Source organism: Temnothorax nylanderi, unplaced genomic scaffold (genome assembly GCF_030848795.1).
Source record: "Temnothorax nylanderi isolate EJ_2023f unplaced genomic scaffold, tnyl_v1.0 TNYL_tig0043_pilon, whole genome shotgun sequence".
In the NCBI taxonomy this organism is placed as follows: Eukaryota; Metazoa; Arthropoda; class Insecta; order Hymenoptera; family Formicidae; genus Temnothorax; species Temnothorax nylanderi.
This window is the reverse complement of record NW_027249105.1, coordinates 1242935-1254921: the sequence shown is the minus strand read 5'-3', so window position 1 is coordinate 1254921 and position 11987 is coordinate 1242935. Positions and strand designations below refer to the sequence as shown.

The 11987-nt window shown below is 36.9% G+C and overlaps 3 protein-coding genes across 4 annotated transcripts; all 3 read right to left on the bottom strand.

Annotated features, from left to right (window-relative positions):
- Positions 1 to 1865: 1865 nt before the first annotated feature.
- Positions 1866 to 4791, bottom strand: LOC139771709 (odorant receptor 13a-like). Of its 2 annotated transcripts, XM_071704680.1 has the most exons (9): positions 4253 to 4791; positions 4038 to 4157; positions 3769 to 3886; positions 3387 to 3648; positions 3183 to 3311; positions 2935 to 3025; positions 2621 to 2757; positions 2420 to 2552; positions 1866 to 2186 (listed from the first exon to the last, which is right to left on the bottom strand). In XM_071704680.1, exons 1-9 carry the CDS (start codon positions 4394 to 4396, stop codon positions 2136 to 2138), a joined length of 1185 nt encoding a protein of 394 aa, XP_071560781.1. In that variant the 5' UTR covers positions 4397 to 4791; the 3' UTR covers positions 1866 to 2135. The 2 variants fall into 2 exon arrangements, with proteins under 2 accessions (XP_071560781.1, XP_071560780.1); XM_071704679.1 differs by lacking the exons at positions 1866 to 2186; positions 4253 to 4791 and having other exon boundaries at positions 2353 to 2552; positions 3387 to 3895; positions 3972 to 4055.
- Positions 4792 to 4812: 21 nt separating this feature from the next.
- LOC139771715 (uncharacterized) lies at positions 4813 to 7653 on the bottom strand. Its single transcript, XM_071704686.1, has 7 exons — positions 7469 to 7653; positions 6480 to 6597; positions 6105 to 6366; positions 5911 to 6036; positions 5649 to 5739; positions 5411 to 5553; positions 4813 to 5320 (listed from the first exon to the last, which is right to left on the bottom strand). Exons 1-7 carry the CDS (start codon positions 7586 to 7588, stop codon positions 5140 to 5142), a joined length of 1041 nt encoding a protein of 346 aa, XP_071560787.1. The 5' UTR covers positions 7589 to 7653; the 3' UTR covers positions 4813 to 5139.
- A 1193-nt stretch (positions 7654 to 8846) lies between these two features.
- On the bottom strand, positions 8847 to 11456 carry LOC139771713 (odorant receptor 4-like). Its single transcript, XM_071704685.1, has 9 exons — positions 11263 to 11456; positions 11082 to 11201; positions 10778 to 10895; positions 10398 to 10659; positions 10187 to 10321; positions 9514 to 9604; positions 9220 to 9356; positions 9013 to 9145; positions 8847 to 8935 (listed from the first exon to the last, which is right to left on the bottom strand). Exons 1-9 carry the CDS (start codon positions 11404 to 11406, stop codon positions 8885 to 8887), a joined length of 1191 nt encoding a protein of 396 aa, XP_071560786.1. The 5' UTR covers positions 11407 to 11456; the 3' UTR covers positions 8847 to 8884.
- Positions 11457 to 11987: the final 531 nt, after the last annotated feature.

Genomic DNA, 11987 nt, shown 5'->3' with positions numbered 1-11987 from the left:
CCCCTTGCACAATGCCAGGCAACAGGCAATAGGAACTGGAAATAACCAAAAAATCGTTAATTACAACCTAAAAAATTCGAATGCTATAATTAGTTGGCAATAGGCAATAGGCACAGAATTTCCAACGTGACGGAAACTCTGTGTCTATTGCCTGTGTCACTGTTTATTCTGCATTTATACATGATTTCTGATTTCTATTCCCTGTTGCCTGGCATTGTGCAAGAGGCTTAAATTGGAGTTAGTGTAAACCAATCGAAACAAAGCGGACAAAAATTACAGTTATCCGATTGGTCGAGTCAAATGTTAAACTTGAGTGGTTTGCAGTCTTCAATCTCTGGAGGTGTCGACTCAGTCGACTGTCGACTGTCGAGTGTCATGTGTCGAGCAGGTCGAGCTGTCCAAGTGTCGAGGGGATCGAGGATCGAGTGTCAGTCGTCAGTCGTCAAATAGATCTGTGAAATAATTACGACAAACTTGTGCAAAATCATCAGGTTTATCTTGTCAATCAACAATAGGTATCTCTGATCAAACACCATTAATCGTGATGATTATAATTAGCGAATAAGACACCTTTTTAAAAAAAAACGCCTTTTAAAAAATAAAATTACCGACGAGATCCACGTTCATACACTTTACACGGACGACCATCAAATTTCGTTCTTGATTTTGTCGATTGACATAAAAATTTTCATTCTACCTAAATTCTCATTCCTTATATATTATGTGCCCATTCTCGAGTAGTATATGTATATATAATAAGTATATCGTGGTACTGCTACTCGAGAATTGACAGATCGGAAAATCAGAAGTAAAAGAAAGAATAATCGGAATAAATACTCAATATCCCACTTGCTCTCGCCTACCATATATACTATATGGCATATACTATAGTAAATTGCAATTACACTAGACTTTTGCACGATATACAAACATACACTAAGAAAAAAATGTTCTGGATTTTAGTAAATATTAGTTCGCATACAACTGTGACTCCATTTACTAAAATAAAGAAAAATTTCCTTTTTATTAGTATATGTGTATTCACTGAGAAAAAAATATACTAATAAAAAGGAAATTTTTCTTTATTTTAGTAAATGGAGTCACAGTTGTATGCAAACTAATATTTACTAAAATCCAGAACATTTTTTTTTCAGTGTATATAATCAACGGTCTTACAGATAAAAGATAGCACGATTGTTGACCCGTGGGTATAAAAACATAAAAATAAATGCTCTATTGTCTATCGGTAAAAGATGACGAAACATCATTTCACGCCGTAACCAAGTACGTATTAACTCTCCGTGTAGAACGCATCCATTCGAATATCCAAAACAATTCAACGAGTTTTTTCTCCAACATAAGTGTGGCAAAACGTTTCTTTCTCTTTTCCTCTTTTTTTTTCCTTTTTTCCTCCCTTTCTTTTTTCTTTTCTTTTCTTTTCTTTCTTTTTTTAAAGGAATAGACCTCGAGAACGGGGCATCCACGGGGGCATTGCTGAAAGTAATTGCGATTAACAATTAGGCAATGGGGGGGACAAGATAGGGATTTGTACAAGAATTTTTTCTTTTGAAGATTTATAATAATTATAATTTATTCGCGTTCGTTCGTTTGTTGCCTCAAATTAAGGACGTGTCCATCTCTAACCGAATTTCCAAGACGACACGATACTTTCGCGCAGATTGCAGATTTTTGCTCGTGAGGAAATAACATTTCACCTTAGACTTTAGACGCGCTTTTCGCACGATAAAACGACAACTCGTAAGTACTTTGTATCGTGCGCACGTTACATGAAACTATCCCTTACGCCCTTACGGATTACGTTGAATTACGTCTTTCATGGTAATGAAACACAACACACAACTGTATAATTTATACATGCATTTACTTATTCGCGCCATTTCAATTTCAACAAATCATCGATCAACAAGTTATCGAAACGGAATCGCTATATAATAGTAGAGATTACATTACACATATATTAGAGATATTATAATGGCATATAGATAATAAACTCATCTTACTGTCATTATCATCATTAAGATAGAAACTAGATAATTTCTTGGGAAAAAAAAATAAAAAAAAAAGACTAGATGCAAGACTAATCAGTGCACCATTTTGCACTGACCATTGCATAATTATTCCAAAGATGCGAGTACCGTGAAGTATGACATCGAAGTTTGCACAACCTTAAAAGTATTATTGAAATTGTATTATTGTATTATTAAGGCTGCGGTCCACTTGACGCTACAAATGCTTTGGAGCGTTCTTCTTCTCCTTCTTTCTTCATTGAAAGAAAAGAGAAGAGGAATGCTTCGAAGCATTTGTAACGTCAAGTGGACCGCAGCCTAAGATATATTGTATCATCTTACGATGCCGCGATTGCATATCGCGCTCTCGTGATGTCGCTTCTTTCTCTCACCATGCTGAAGTTCTCCATTGAGAAAATGTAAATCTTACAGGCGCTCAAAAAAATAGGATGAAGGGCCTTTTCCATCACAAACAGAAGCATCTTTTGCGACTTGGTGGGCGTTTCGTACCAAAGGCTATTATAGCTGCAATGCTTGAATGATACGCTAACTAAATTCCAATAAAGTAATTGTCACAAGATCATTCGTCTTACATTTTATCGCGGGTTTGAAGACTGTGATCTATCAGCTTCTGTCCCTCGAAACTGAGGCAGAATAGGTGAATCAGTTGACTAAGGACATACACTACGTACCTCACCACTATAAAAACACTGGCGTTCCGCTGCGTGATCTCACGTGATTATATGAAAAGTATAAAACATTTTAATTAATTCCTCGTGCGTTTTCTCACAATTTTATGAAATGTATTATGATTATTTCATTCTTATCTCTCAGGTGTAAAAGGACATGTCCAAATTCTCTCTCTACCCTTATATTGGATAGAATTTTGTAACAAATAAAAACGTACTTGTAACAGGGTCATGCTGATCAATATTGTATTTAGCGCCACTTGTATAGCCAGCGTTAATGAAAACGTATCTTCGATCAGTTGAGCGAATCTATGGCAAAAACGAGGGATACACGAGTAATACGAGTCGACATTTCTCTCTCTCTCTCTCTCTCTCCCCCTCCCCCCTCTCTCCCCCACCCCCTCCCCCCTCTCTCTCCTTTTTCGCCTCTTTGTCTCGCTTTTTCTCTTTACGTCGATGTACTCACTTTAAAGCCTTTCGATGCGTGCACACGGAAAATGCAATTCGTTTACGGTACGTGTCATTTACGTGTACATGAGAATGTAAAGCTTTCACAGCGTCATTACGTTTATACATCAATTGTTCGAATCGAAATCTGCAAATGTATTCGCAACGATATTGCGATGTGCGTGATATCAATTTTTCAACAATAATTACGACAAATTTTTACCCGACTAGTGCCAAAATACTGCAGACATGTTCGATGTAAGTTAGGAGCATACAATCGTGTGCCACTACCCCGATCACGGCAATTTCCCAGGCCACGAGAGCGTGCAAAAAGATATAGATGAAATATTCTTCTTCATCGACAAAGTAATATCCCGGGTGAGCTGGCAGTACGGGGCGAGATTCGTTGAGAGGTAATACGATATCCAGTAGTGGGGGTATAAGAGACATACACACAAACAGAAATACAGATGTGAACATATATACTGCAAAATAAATGAAGGGATCGTTTAACAACATCGTTGAATTTTCATTTAAAAAACGGCATATATATATGTAGCGAGATAAAGGTACAAAGAGATAAAAATTGCACGATTCATTCTTACACGAATATCCCAAGGAATATCGTCTGCAATTCTCGGCATATCTCTTCATAATTTCTTGCTCTTCCGGTGTTTTCAATTCCTTCCATTCGACGAATAGTCGATCAATCAGAACTTTCATCTAGGATTACTGCAATTAATAATCAACTTTTCTTCATAGCTTAACGCACTTTACGATGAAATATATTAAAACTTGAGATATATACCGCAATCTCGGGCACACATAATAAATTGCAGATCATAGAGCAGGTCGTAACACAGTGCTAACGTACTTTATATTGGTTGAAGTAACACGTGTACAGCTTCACCAATGTTACTATCGTCAATATAAGTGCTGCCAGGGTTTGAAATATACATTGCAAATCCCCGTCGCATACGACGAATTGAGCTATCTGGAAATATACCACTTATCTTATCCGGTAAAAAAATTCCTACTGCCTACGCTTCCTCTCATCAATTTTAATTTTGATCAAGGATTATCAATTACCTGTGGAATAATTATGGAAAACGTGCTCAAAGTCACGAGGCTCAAACAGATTAATTTTGTTTTTGAGTCCTGATACGGCCACTGACCAACTAATGATGACATTTTCTTAACGACGCTGTAATAATGGCTCGAGGTGAAATTCATAGTTCAAAGACAGCTTCGTCCAATCGACTAACTTGAGAATTTTATTTCACCCAAGTCTTTACTCCCCCCCTCCGGGGAGCCCCCGCCATATACTACATGGGGGCATGGGGTTAATTTAAGAGACCTTGGACATATTAAATAGTAATGCCACTAATGCCCCCCTACAATGTTTTCGTCTATAGTCTAGCTAATCGCAGTCTGTCTCTACGCAGCAATGAATGACACGTATCTCTTTATACGGGCACGAGTCGCATTTATTTCCTTGACAGTAAATATAACGTAGACGTAGGGGAAAGTGAAACTACGGTGACCGTAGACGGTGACGGTTATGCCGTAACGTTTTGCAAGTTCCTTTCAAATGGAACATATATCGATCGGCTTCAGAACGTTTTATTTTTTCTCGCTCGGCGGTTCTCTGGAAATTGAACCCTCTCATTTGGAGACTCGCGAGAAGTTAAATTCGTGTGCGGCACAGAACGATACTCGGACATTCGATAGCATTGAACAAATTGAACAGTAAATGCAAATTAATACAAATTGAAAATATTACGTACATGACGATTAACAATAATATATACTATTCTAACAGGAAAATTTCTCATAGCGGTACACGTTTTGCTTCCTTGACAATGATGCCATCGCGCAATTAATCGAATGGGACAGCAGCTATTGAAAGGACGCGAGTACCGTACAGTATGACATCGAAGTTTGTAGAACCTTTAAAGTAAAAGTGCCACGTGTCGTTAAAGAAGCTTCAAAGCAACATTTGCTCGTAATAATCCTCGTTTTACCGTAGTAAAGCTCTCCAGAGAGAAAATGTAAACTTTGCCGGCGCTTAAGAAACTCAATCGAAGACTCCTTATCATCACCAATATAATTAATTTCTGTGACTTGATGGATACTTTGTACCAACAGCTATTATATCTATAATGTTTCACACGAATATATGAAGTACATAAGAAATATGCAGATAAATGATAGATTTTTTTTTTTTAAGAAAGAAAAATCTCTTACATTTTGTTGCGTATCTGAAGACTATGATCTATCAGCTTTTGCCCTTCGAAACTGAGAAAGAACAAATGTATCAGTTCACCAATGACGTATAACGCGTACCTCATTGTTTCTAAAATGTTGCTGCTGTCGTTCTGCTGCATCATCTTCACAAAAAAAGCACAAAAAATATCGATTTTAATATTTTGCAGAGTAGTAAGTGCCACTCTCTTGATCTCTTTCATAATAAACAAATACGTACTTGTAGCAATGTAATGCTCATCCCTATCGTCACTATCAGTATCTGCATAGCGAAAGGTACGTTAAACGTATCTTCAAGAAGTTGCGCGTACCTGTGGCAAACGAGCAAGATTCTTGAAAGCCACGAATTTTTGTCGAATTTTTTGTCGAGTTTTTCTGGATATTCTTTTATTGTTAAATTGAGATACATTTTTTTCTGTAGTTACACATATGCTGCTACGACTTATTGTTAATGGTACTGGGCGACTAATCATTCGCTTTACCTTAAAGCTTCTCGATGCGCATGCACAATAAACGCGACTCTTTTGCAGGGTGTATCATTCGTATTATCAGTATCAATAGTTTTCACTTGGTTGCATTGATTACAAAATAAATGTTCAAAACGAAATCTGCAAGCAATTCGTACGATACTCATTTTGCGTGAAATCTGACTTGATCTGGAAAATTATCCGCTTACCCGACTATAGCAAACATACTGCAAACATGTTCAACGTAAGTAACAAATATGCAGTCGTGGGCGACTAATCCAGTTATAGCAATTTCCCAGGCTAGGACAGCATGCAAGAAGATGTAGAAGAAGTATTCTCTTTCATCGACGAAGTAATATCCTGGATACGTCAGTAGAATAGGGCGGGATTTGTTGAGAGGTAATACAACATCCAACACTTGCGGTATGAGAGACATTGACAAAAATAGACAAAGGGCTACAAAGCAATACACTACGCGAGAGATAAAGTAAACATCTGATTATTGTTAAATTGTGTATTTTCATACAAAAGAAAAGGAGCAGAGAAACAAATGCACGGATGGAGATCGCACAGTTTATTCTTACACGAGTATCCCAAGGAATATCGTCTGCCATTCTTGGCATATTTCGTCATAATTTTGTACTCTTCTGACGTTTCCAGTGCATTCCAGTCGACAAACAAATGATCGGTGAGCTCTTTCATCTAAGAACCGATTATGACAATGGATATATATCTTTGTAGATTAATCCACTACGATCGATGGCATTCTAAAGCTTGTTGAGATATTGTAAATTTGAAAGTAATTTAAACGCTACGAAACGATTGATGTAATAATGTTATAATGTGTAATAAACGCAGCGTAATCGCTGTGGATTTTCCAGAGTTACGAGTCAGCGCGGCCCTTGTTTCCATGAAATTGATTTTATTGACTCGATATAGACTTTGCTCAATGAGTGTAACACTATTAAAGTTCTCTATCTTGGTATATATGAATGTATCGAACATCCTTACACCCTTACACCCTTACACTCGTACACTCTTCGTACTCATCAGGAAATCCCATCTGAACAACCTGATTTGTATTTTATATGGGGTATATATATATATGTAACGAGGAGGTCGAACAGATAGCAGAAAAGAGCTCGCCTTCTCGTTCTCTCCTCGTACCTCGTACGTAATATAACATTATCATTGAGATTCGTTGTTAGAGGATTTTGTTATTATAAAAGGATTATTCTTTTATTGATCACTAAAATACAATTTCCGAAATTGATTGAACGCGAGGAGAGTATGTGCGTAACGTGCGTATCGCAAATATGATCGAAACTATTCATGCCGAAATATCTCCACGAAACGTATTATTATATCTATAATACGATGGCGATAACTTAAATATTGATTGGACCTCTTCCATGCTATCAAGGCTATCTACACATTGAAAAGTTTTATCGCGAGCAAAAATAAGGTATATATATATATATATATATATATATATCCAATTCAATTTCAATTTGTTCGAGAAAGAGGAACGCGCCGACTCTGAGAGAGAGAGAACTTTGTATCTACATAGTACTTTGTAACGATTAAGGTAGCACGTGTACAGTTTCACCAAACTCATGGTTGCTAACATAAATGATGTCATAGTTTCAAAAATACATTGCAAGTCTTTGTGACATGTTACAAATCTGGCCATCTGGAAGTATTATTGTTTAATCGGGCTATAAAAACTTCACTATACATATTACACCTCTTTGTAAAAAATAATGTTCGTAAAAAAAAAAAAGACGAAACCTCTTACCTGTGGAACATTCATAGAAAATGTGCTCAGGGTTACCAAGCCGACACAGAGCAATCTTGTTTTTGGTCTCTGGTAAGGCCACTGACCAGCCAACGATGAGACTCTTTTAACAATGTCATAATAATGATCCCAAATAACGGTATCCATAGCTCGCAGGCGATCCTTCGTCTCTGACCTCGCGTGGACGACTGATTTAAAATTTGTCGCTAAAGTCCTCGTTTTATTCAAGTCCCCATCTCATGGTACTACGAGAAATATAGCCTGAGATCTCAAACACATATCATATATAATATAAATGCTATACCCTTACAATAGTTTCGCACAGCAATTGCAGTATGTCTCCTTACGGTAACGAGTGACACGTGGTTCTCATAGGAGACAGGGATAATATTTACGTAGATGTCGTAGATTGACAAGCCCCATTGACAAGCACGTTCTGTGAATTCATTTTGCGAAGACTCTCCCGCGCACGGCACGTATCGATTATAGAATTTCCAAGAAAACTTGAAACTTTTAATATACGGGCGGTCACATTACTTACATTTCTTCCCTTTTCTTTTCTCATTCTAGAAACTGACGATACAACGTACAGTTTATTGCACCAATTGCATTCTAAGCAATTGACAGCAGAGAATTCGTTTTCAAATTTAACACCCATCTTCGACGACTTAGACAACACGAGTAAAAGATATATGTATATGCTTATACTTGAGTAGACGTCGTGGAAGACCGTGAGAGTAGAGCGAGTTTACCTTACATTTTCCTCGTGATAACAACGAATAAGCGTGACTCATTATTGTTGTAACTTGTATCGCGAAACTATCGGTTATATCGGTAAGTCCATCTACATATATTGCGTTACGCAATCGCAAAGATTACAGTTTTTCTAATTGTAAATTATTAAACCTTACAAATACAATCTAATAATTTTTATGTATATTTATTCTTTCACTAGACAAAACATTTCGGAGTTACGAATATCTTTCTCACGATATGCAACTTTTGCTTGATTTCAAGTATTAATACACAGAGATACAAATTCACTATAGTCAATATTACAATCAAGGTTGCCATAAATGTTACTTACGCGCAAACGGGCAACAAACCTGCCTTGATATCACATAAGAAATATAATTTTTGCAGACGGACTGGATGCAGGACTGACATTTGGACATTGATCGTTTTGCTTAATTAATCCAAAGACGAGAGTACGGTAAAGTATGACATTGAAGTTTGCACGATCTTTGCACGAAAACCCGGATTATTAAATAAACTATAATATTATTCTACGGCAATAACAATGTCTATTGGATTTTTACCATGGTAAAGTTCTCCATTGAGAAAATGTAGATCTTGCCAGCGCTTAAGAAAATTGGCTGAAGACTCTTTTGCATCACAAACAGAAGCAACCTTTGCGACTTGGTGGGCGTTTCGTACCAAAGGCTGTTATAGCTGCAATGCTTCAGTGATACGCCAACTAAATTCCGTAATAATGTGACTATAATTACAAAAATTTTTTATCTTACATTTTATCGCGGGTTTGAAGACTGTGATCTATTAGCTTTTGCCCCTCAAAACTGAGACAGAACAAATGAATCAATTGACCAACGACATACATCGCGTACCTTATCACTTCTAAAATACCGGCGTCCTGCTGCGTGATCTTCAAAACAAAACAAAATAAAATAATGATATTTTAACTCCTCGCGTGTGCGCGAGGAGCTTCTCTTATAATTTGAAAAAGTGTACGGTTATATCTGATTCTAGATGCATGCAGAACACATATGTTCGATAAAATGTTGAAATGAATAAACACGTACTTGTAACAAGGTAATGCTGATCATTATTGTATTTAGCGCTATTTGTATGGCGAGCGTTAACGAAAACGTATCTTCGATCAATTGAGCGAATCTATGGGAAAAACGAGGGATACACGAATAACACGAGTCAACATCAATTTCCTCTCCTCTTTCTGCCGCCTTTGTCTCACTTTTTCTCTTAAGGACGTTCTCCGGTCCTTATACTAGAGAAAATCGATTTTCTTTATATTTTCTTGAAACTGTGAATATACGTTAATTTAGGTGTGCTTTATGCGTGGTATAAATTTCAGTACCTCTTCCGGTATAAAAAATAAAGATACTGAGCCTCAAAGTTTCAACTTTTACTAATGAAAAGGTTTTCCAGGCCAAACGGTAAGAGATACGAGGTTGGTCAAAAGGACCAAAGTTGCTCCTCTCGTCGAGTTCTATAAGGAAAAAATGCCAAAATTAAAAAAAAATTAAATTAAAAAATTTTTTTGGTAAAAATTGAAACTTTGAGGCTCAGCATCTTGATTTTTTATACCGGAAGAGGTACTGAAATTTATACCACGCATAAAGCACACCTAAATTAACGTATATTCACAGTTTCAAGAAAATCTAAAGAAAATCGATTTTCTCTAGTATAAGGACCGGAGAACGTCCTTAACTATGTACCGCTATATGTACTACTCACTTTAAAGCCTTTCGATGCGTATACACGGAAAACGCTATTCGCTTGCGATATGTGTCACTTGCGTGAGAATGTGAAATGTTCACGGTGTCATTATTATTACGTTTACACGAGTACATCAATCGTTCAAACCGAAATCTGCAAATATATTTGCCATGATATTGTGATGATTGTGTGACATGAATTTTTTCAACGATACTAGGTCGATCTTTACCCGACTAGTGCGAAAATACTGCAGACGTGTTCGATGTAAGTTAGGAGCATGCAATCGTGGGTAACTATACCCGTCATAGCAATTTCCCAGGCCATGATAGCATGCGAGAAGATGTAGAAGAAATATTTCCTCTCGTCAACGAAGTAATATCCTGGATATGTCGATAGTATAGGACGGGATTCGTTGAGAGGCAAAACAATATCCAACACTTGCGGTATGAGGGACACAGACATAAACACATACACGGCAAAATAGCAATACACTGCAACACAGACGAAGCGTTCGTCCAACGATAGCTAAATTGTAATAATTTCGCGAAAATAATAACAGACAGGGATAAATATATGAAAAAAGATGGAAATCGCACGGTTCATTCTTACACGAGTATCCCAAAGAATATCGCCTCCCGTTCATGGCATACCTCTTCATAATTTCGTACTCTTCTGGTGTTTCCAATTCGTTCCAATCAACGAATAACTGATCAATGAGAATTTTCATCTAGCGATGTACCAACGATTAATGATAAACCTTTCTTCGTGGCCTAATATATTTTAATAATAGAACACACACACACACACACACACACACACACATACACACAAACAGTAAGTTTGAGATATTGTATACTCTCGGCATTTTGCATAATATGTGCAAACGCCACAAGAAATGAATAATTTTACGTACTTTACATCGGTTAAAGTAACACGTATACAGCTTCACCAATGTTACGGTTGTCAACATATAGGACGTCATAGTTTCAAAAATACATTGCAAGTTTCCGTCACATGTAACAAATTTAGCTATCTAAAAATTCGAACGTTTAAGCTCTCGCTATATAATTTTTATTAAGAATTAACGATTATACCTGTGGAATAATCATAGAAATAGTGCTCAAAGTCATCAAGATCACACAGAACAGTCTCGTTATTGGTCTCTGATAGGGCCACTGACCGGACACTGATGATAGTTTCTTAACAACACCATAATAGTGACTCGAGTTGGCGTTCATAGTTTTAGTCACAAATAGTCTTTCGTCTCCGACTTTGTCTAGATAACTGATTTCGAATTTTTATTCTTACCTAGGAGACTCCATGCCCTTGGTAAGCGAGATAATTTAAGATCCTGGACAGGTCATGTATAATGCAAATGTATATATACGCCTACAGTGTTTTCTCATAATTGTCGCGGCACAGCTGTCGCGATCGTTTCCACGAAGCACGACATAGCTTGTATACGGACGACAGTAGTATATTATGTATTTATTCTTTTGACACTAAATATTACGTAGAGAGAAGTAAAGCCCCATGATATTGGTAGGCGTGTCGCTTAGCACATGCTAGCAGGTTCCCTTCGAATGGAACTTATCGATCAGTAAAGTGCTTCTTTTCCTCCTCATAGCAAGGGGAGGAAAAGAAGGTTTCTGGGAGAAACTTCTTCATTCGGAAAGTAAAATCTATGTTTAACGATGAGACTCTTACCTTTGACAAAACTTGATATAAGTTAGGTATACAAATTATCAGTATTACTTATATGATAAACAAAAATTTATCTATACATTTTTACATTACGTAATAATGTATAAATAACGTA

Excerpts from the sequence above, each read along its gene's own strand:
- LOC139771709 (XM_071704680.1), bottom strand. The coding sequence starts at position 4,396 with ATGAATTTCACCTCGAGCCATTATTACAGCGTCGTTAAGAAAATGTCA. Across the intron at positions 3,649-3,768 it reads ATATTCCTTGGGATATTCGT|TATATATGTTCACATCTGTA; the intron begins GTAAGAATGAAT and ends TTTATTTTGCAG. Across the intron at positions 3,026-3,182 it reads ACGCATCGAAAGGCTTTAAA|ATTCGCTCAACTGATCGAAG; the intron begins GTGAGTACATCG and ends TTTTTGCCATAG.
- LOC139771715 (XM_071704686.1), bottom strand. The coding sequence starts at position 7,588 with ATGGCCAGATTTGTAACATGTCACAAAGACTTGCAATGTATTTTTGAA. Across the intron at positions 6,037-6,104 it reads AGTATGTTTGCTATAGTCGG|ATTTCGTTTTGAACATTTAT; the intron begins GTAAGCGGATAA and ends AATTGCTTGCAG. Across the intron at positions 5,321-5,410 it reads CTTCAGATACGCAACAAAAT|ATATAATAGCTGTTGGTACA; the intron begins GTAAGAGATTTT and ends GAAACATTATAG.
- LOC139771713 (XM_071704685.1), bottom strand. The coding sequence starts at position 11,406 with ATGAACGCCAACTCGAGTCACTATTATGGTGTTGTTAAGAAACTATCA. Across the intron at positions 9,357-9,513 it reads TCAGCATTACCTTGTTACAA|ATCACGCAGCAGGACGCCGG; the intron begins GTACGTGTTTAT and ends TTTGTTTTGAAG. Across the intron at positions 9,146-9,219 it reads CTTCAAACCCGCGATAAAAT|CTATAACAGCCTTTGGTACG; the intron begins GTAAGATAAAAA and ends GAAGCATTGCAG.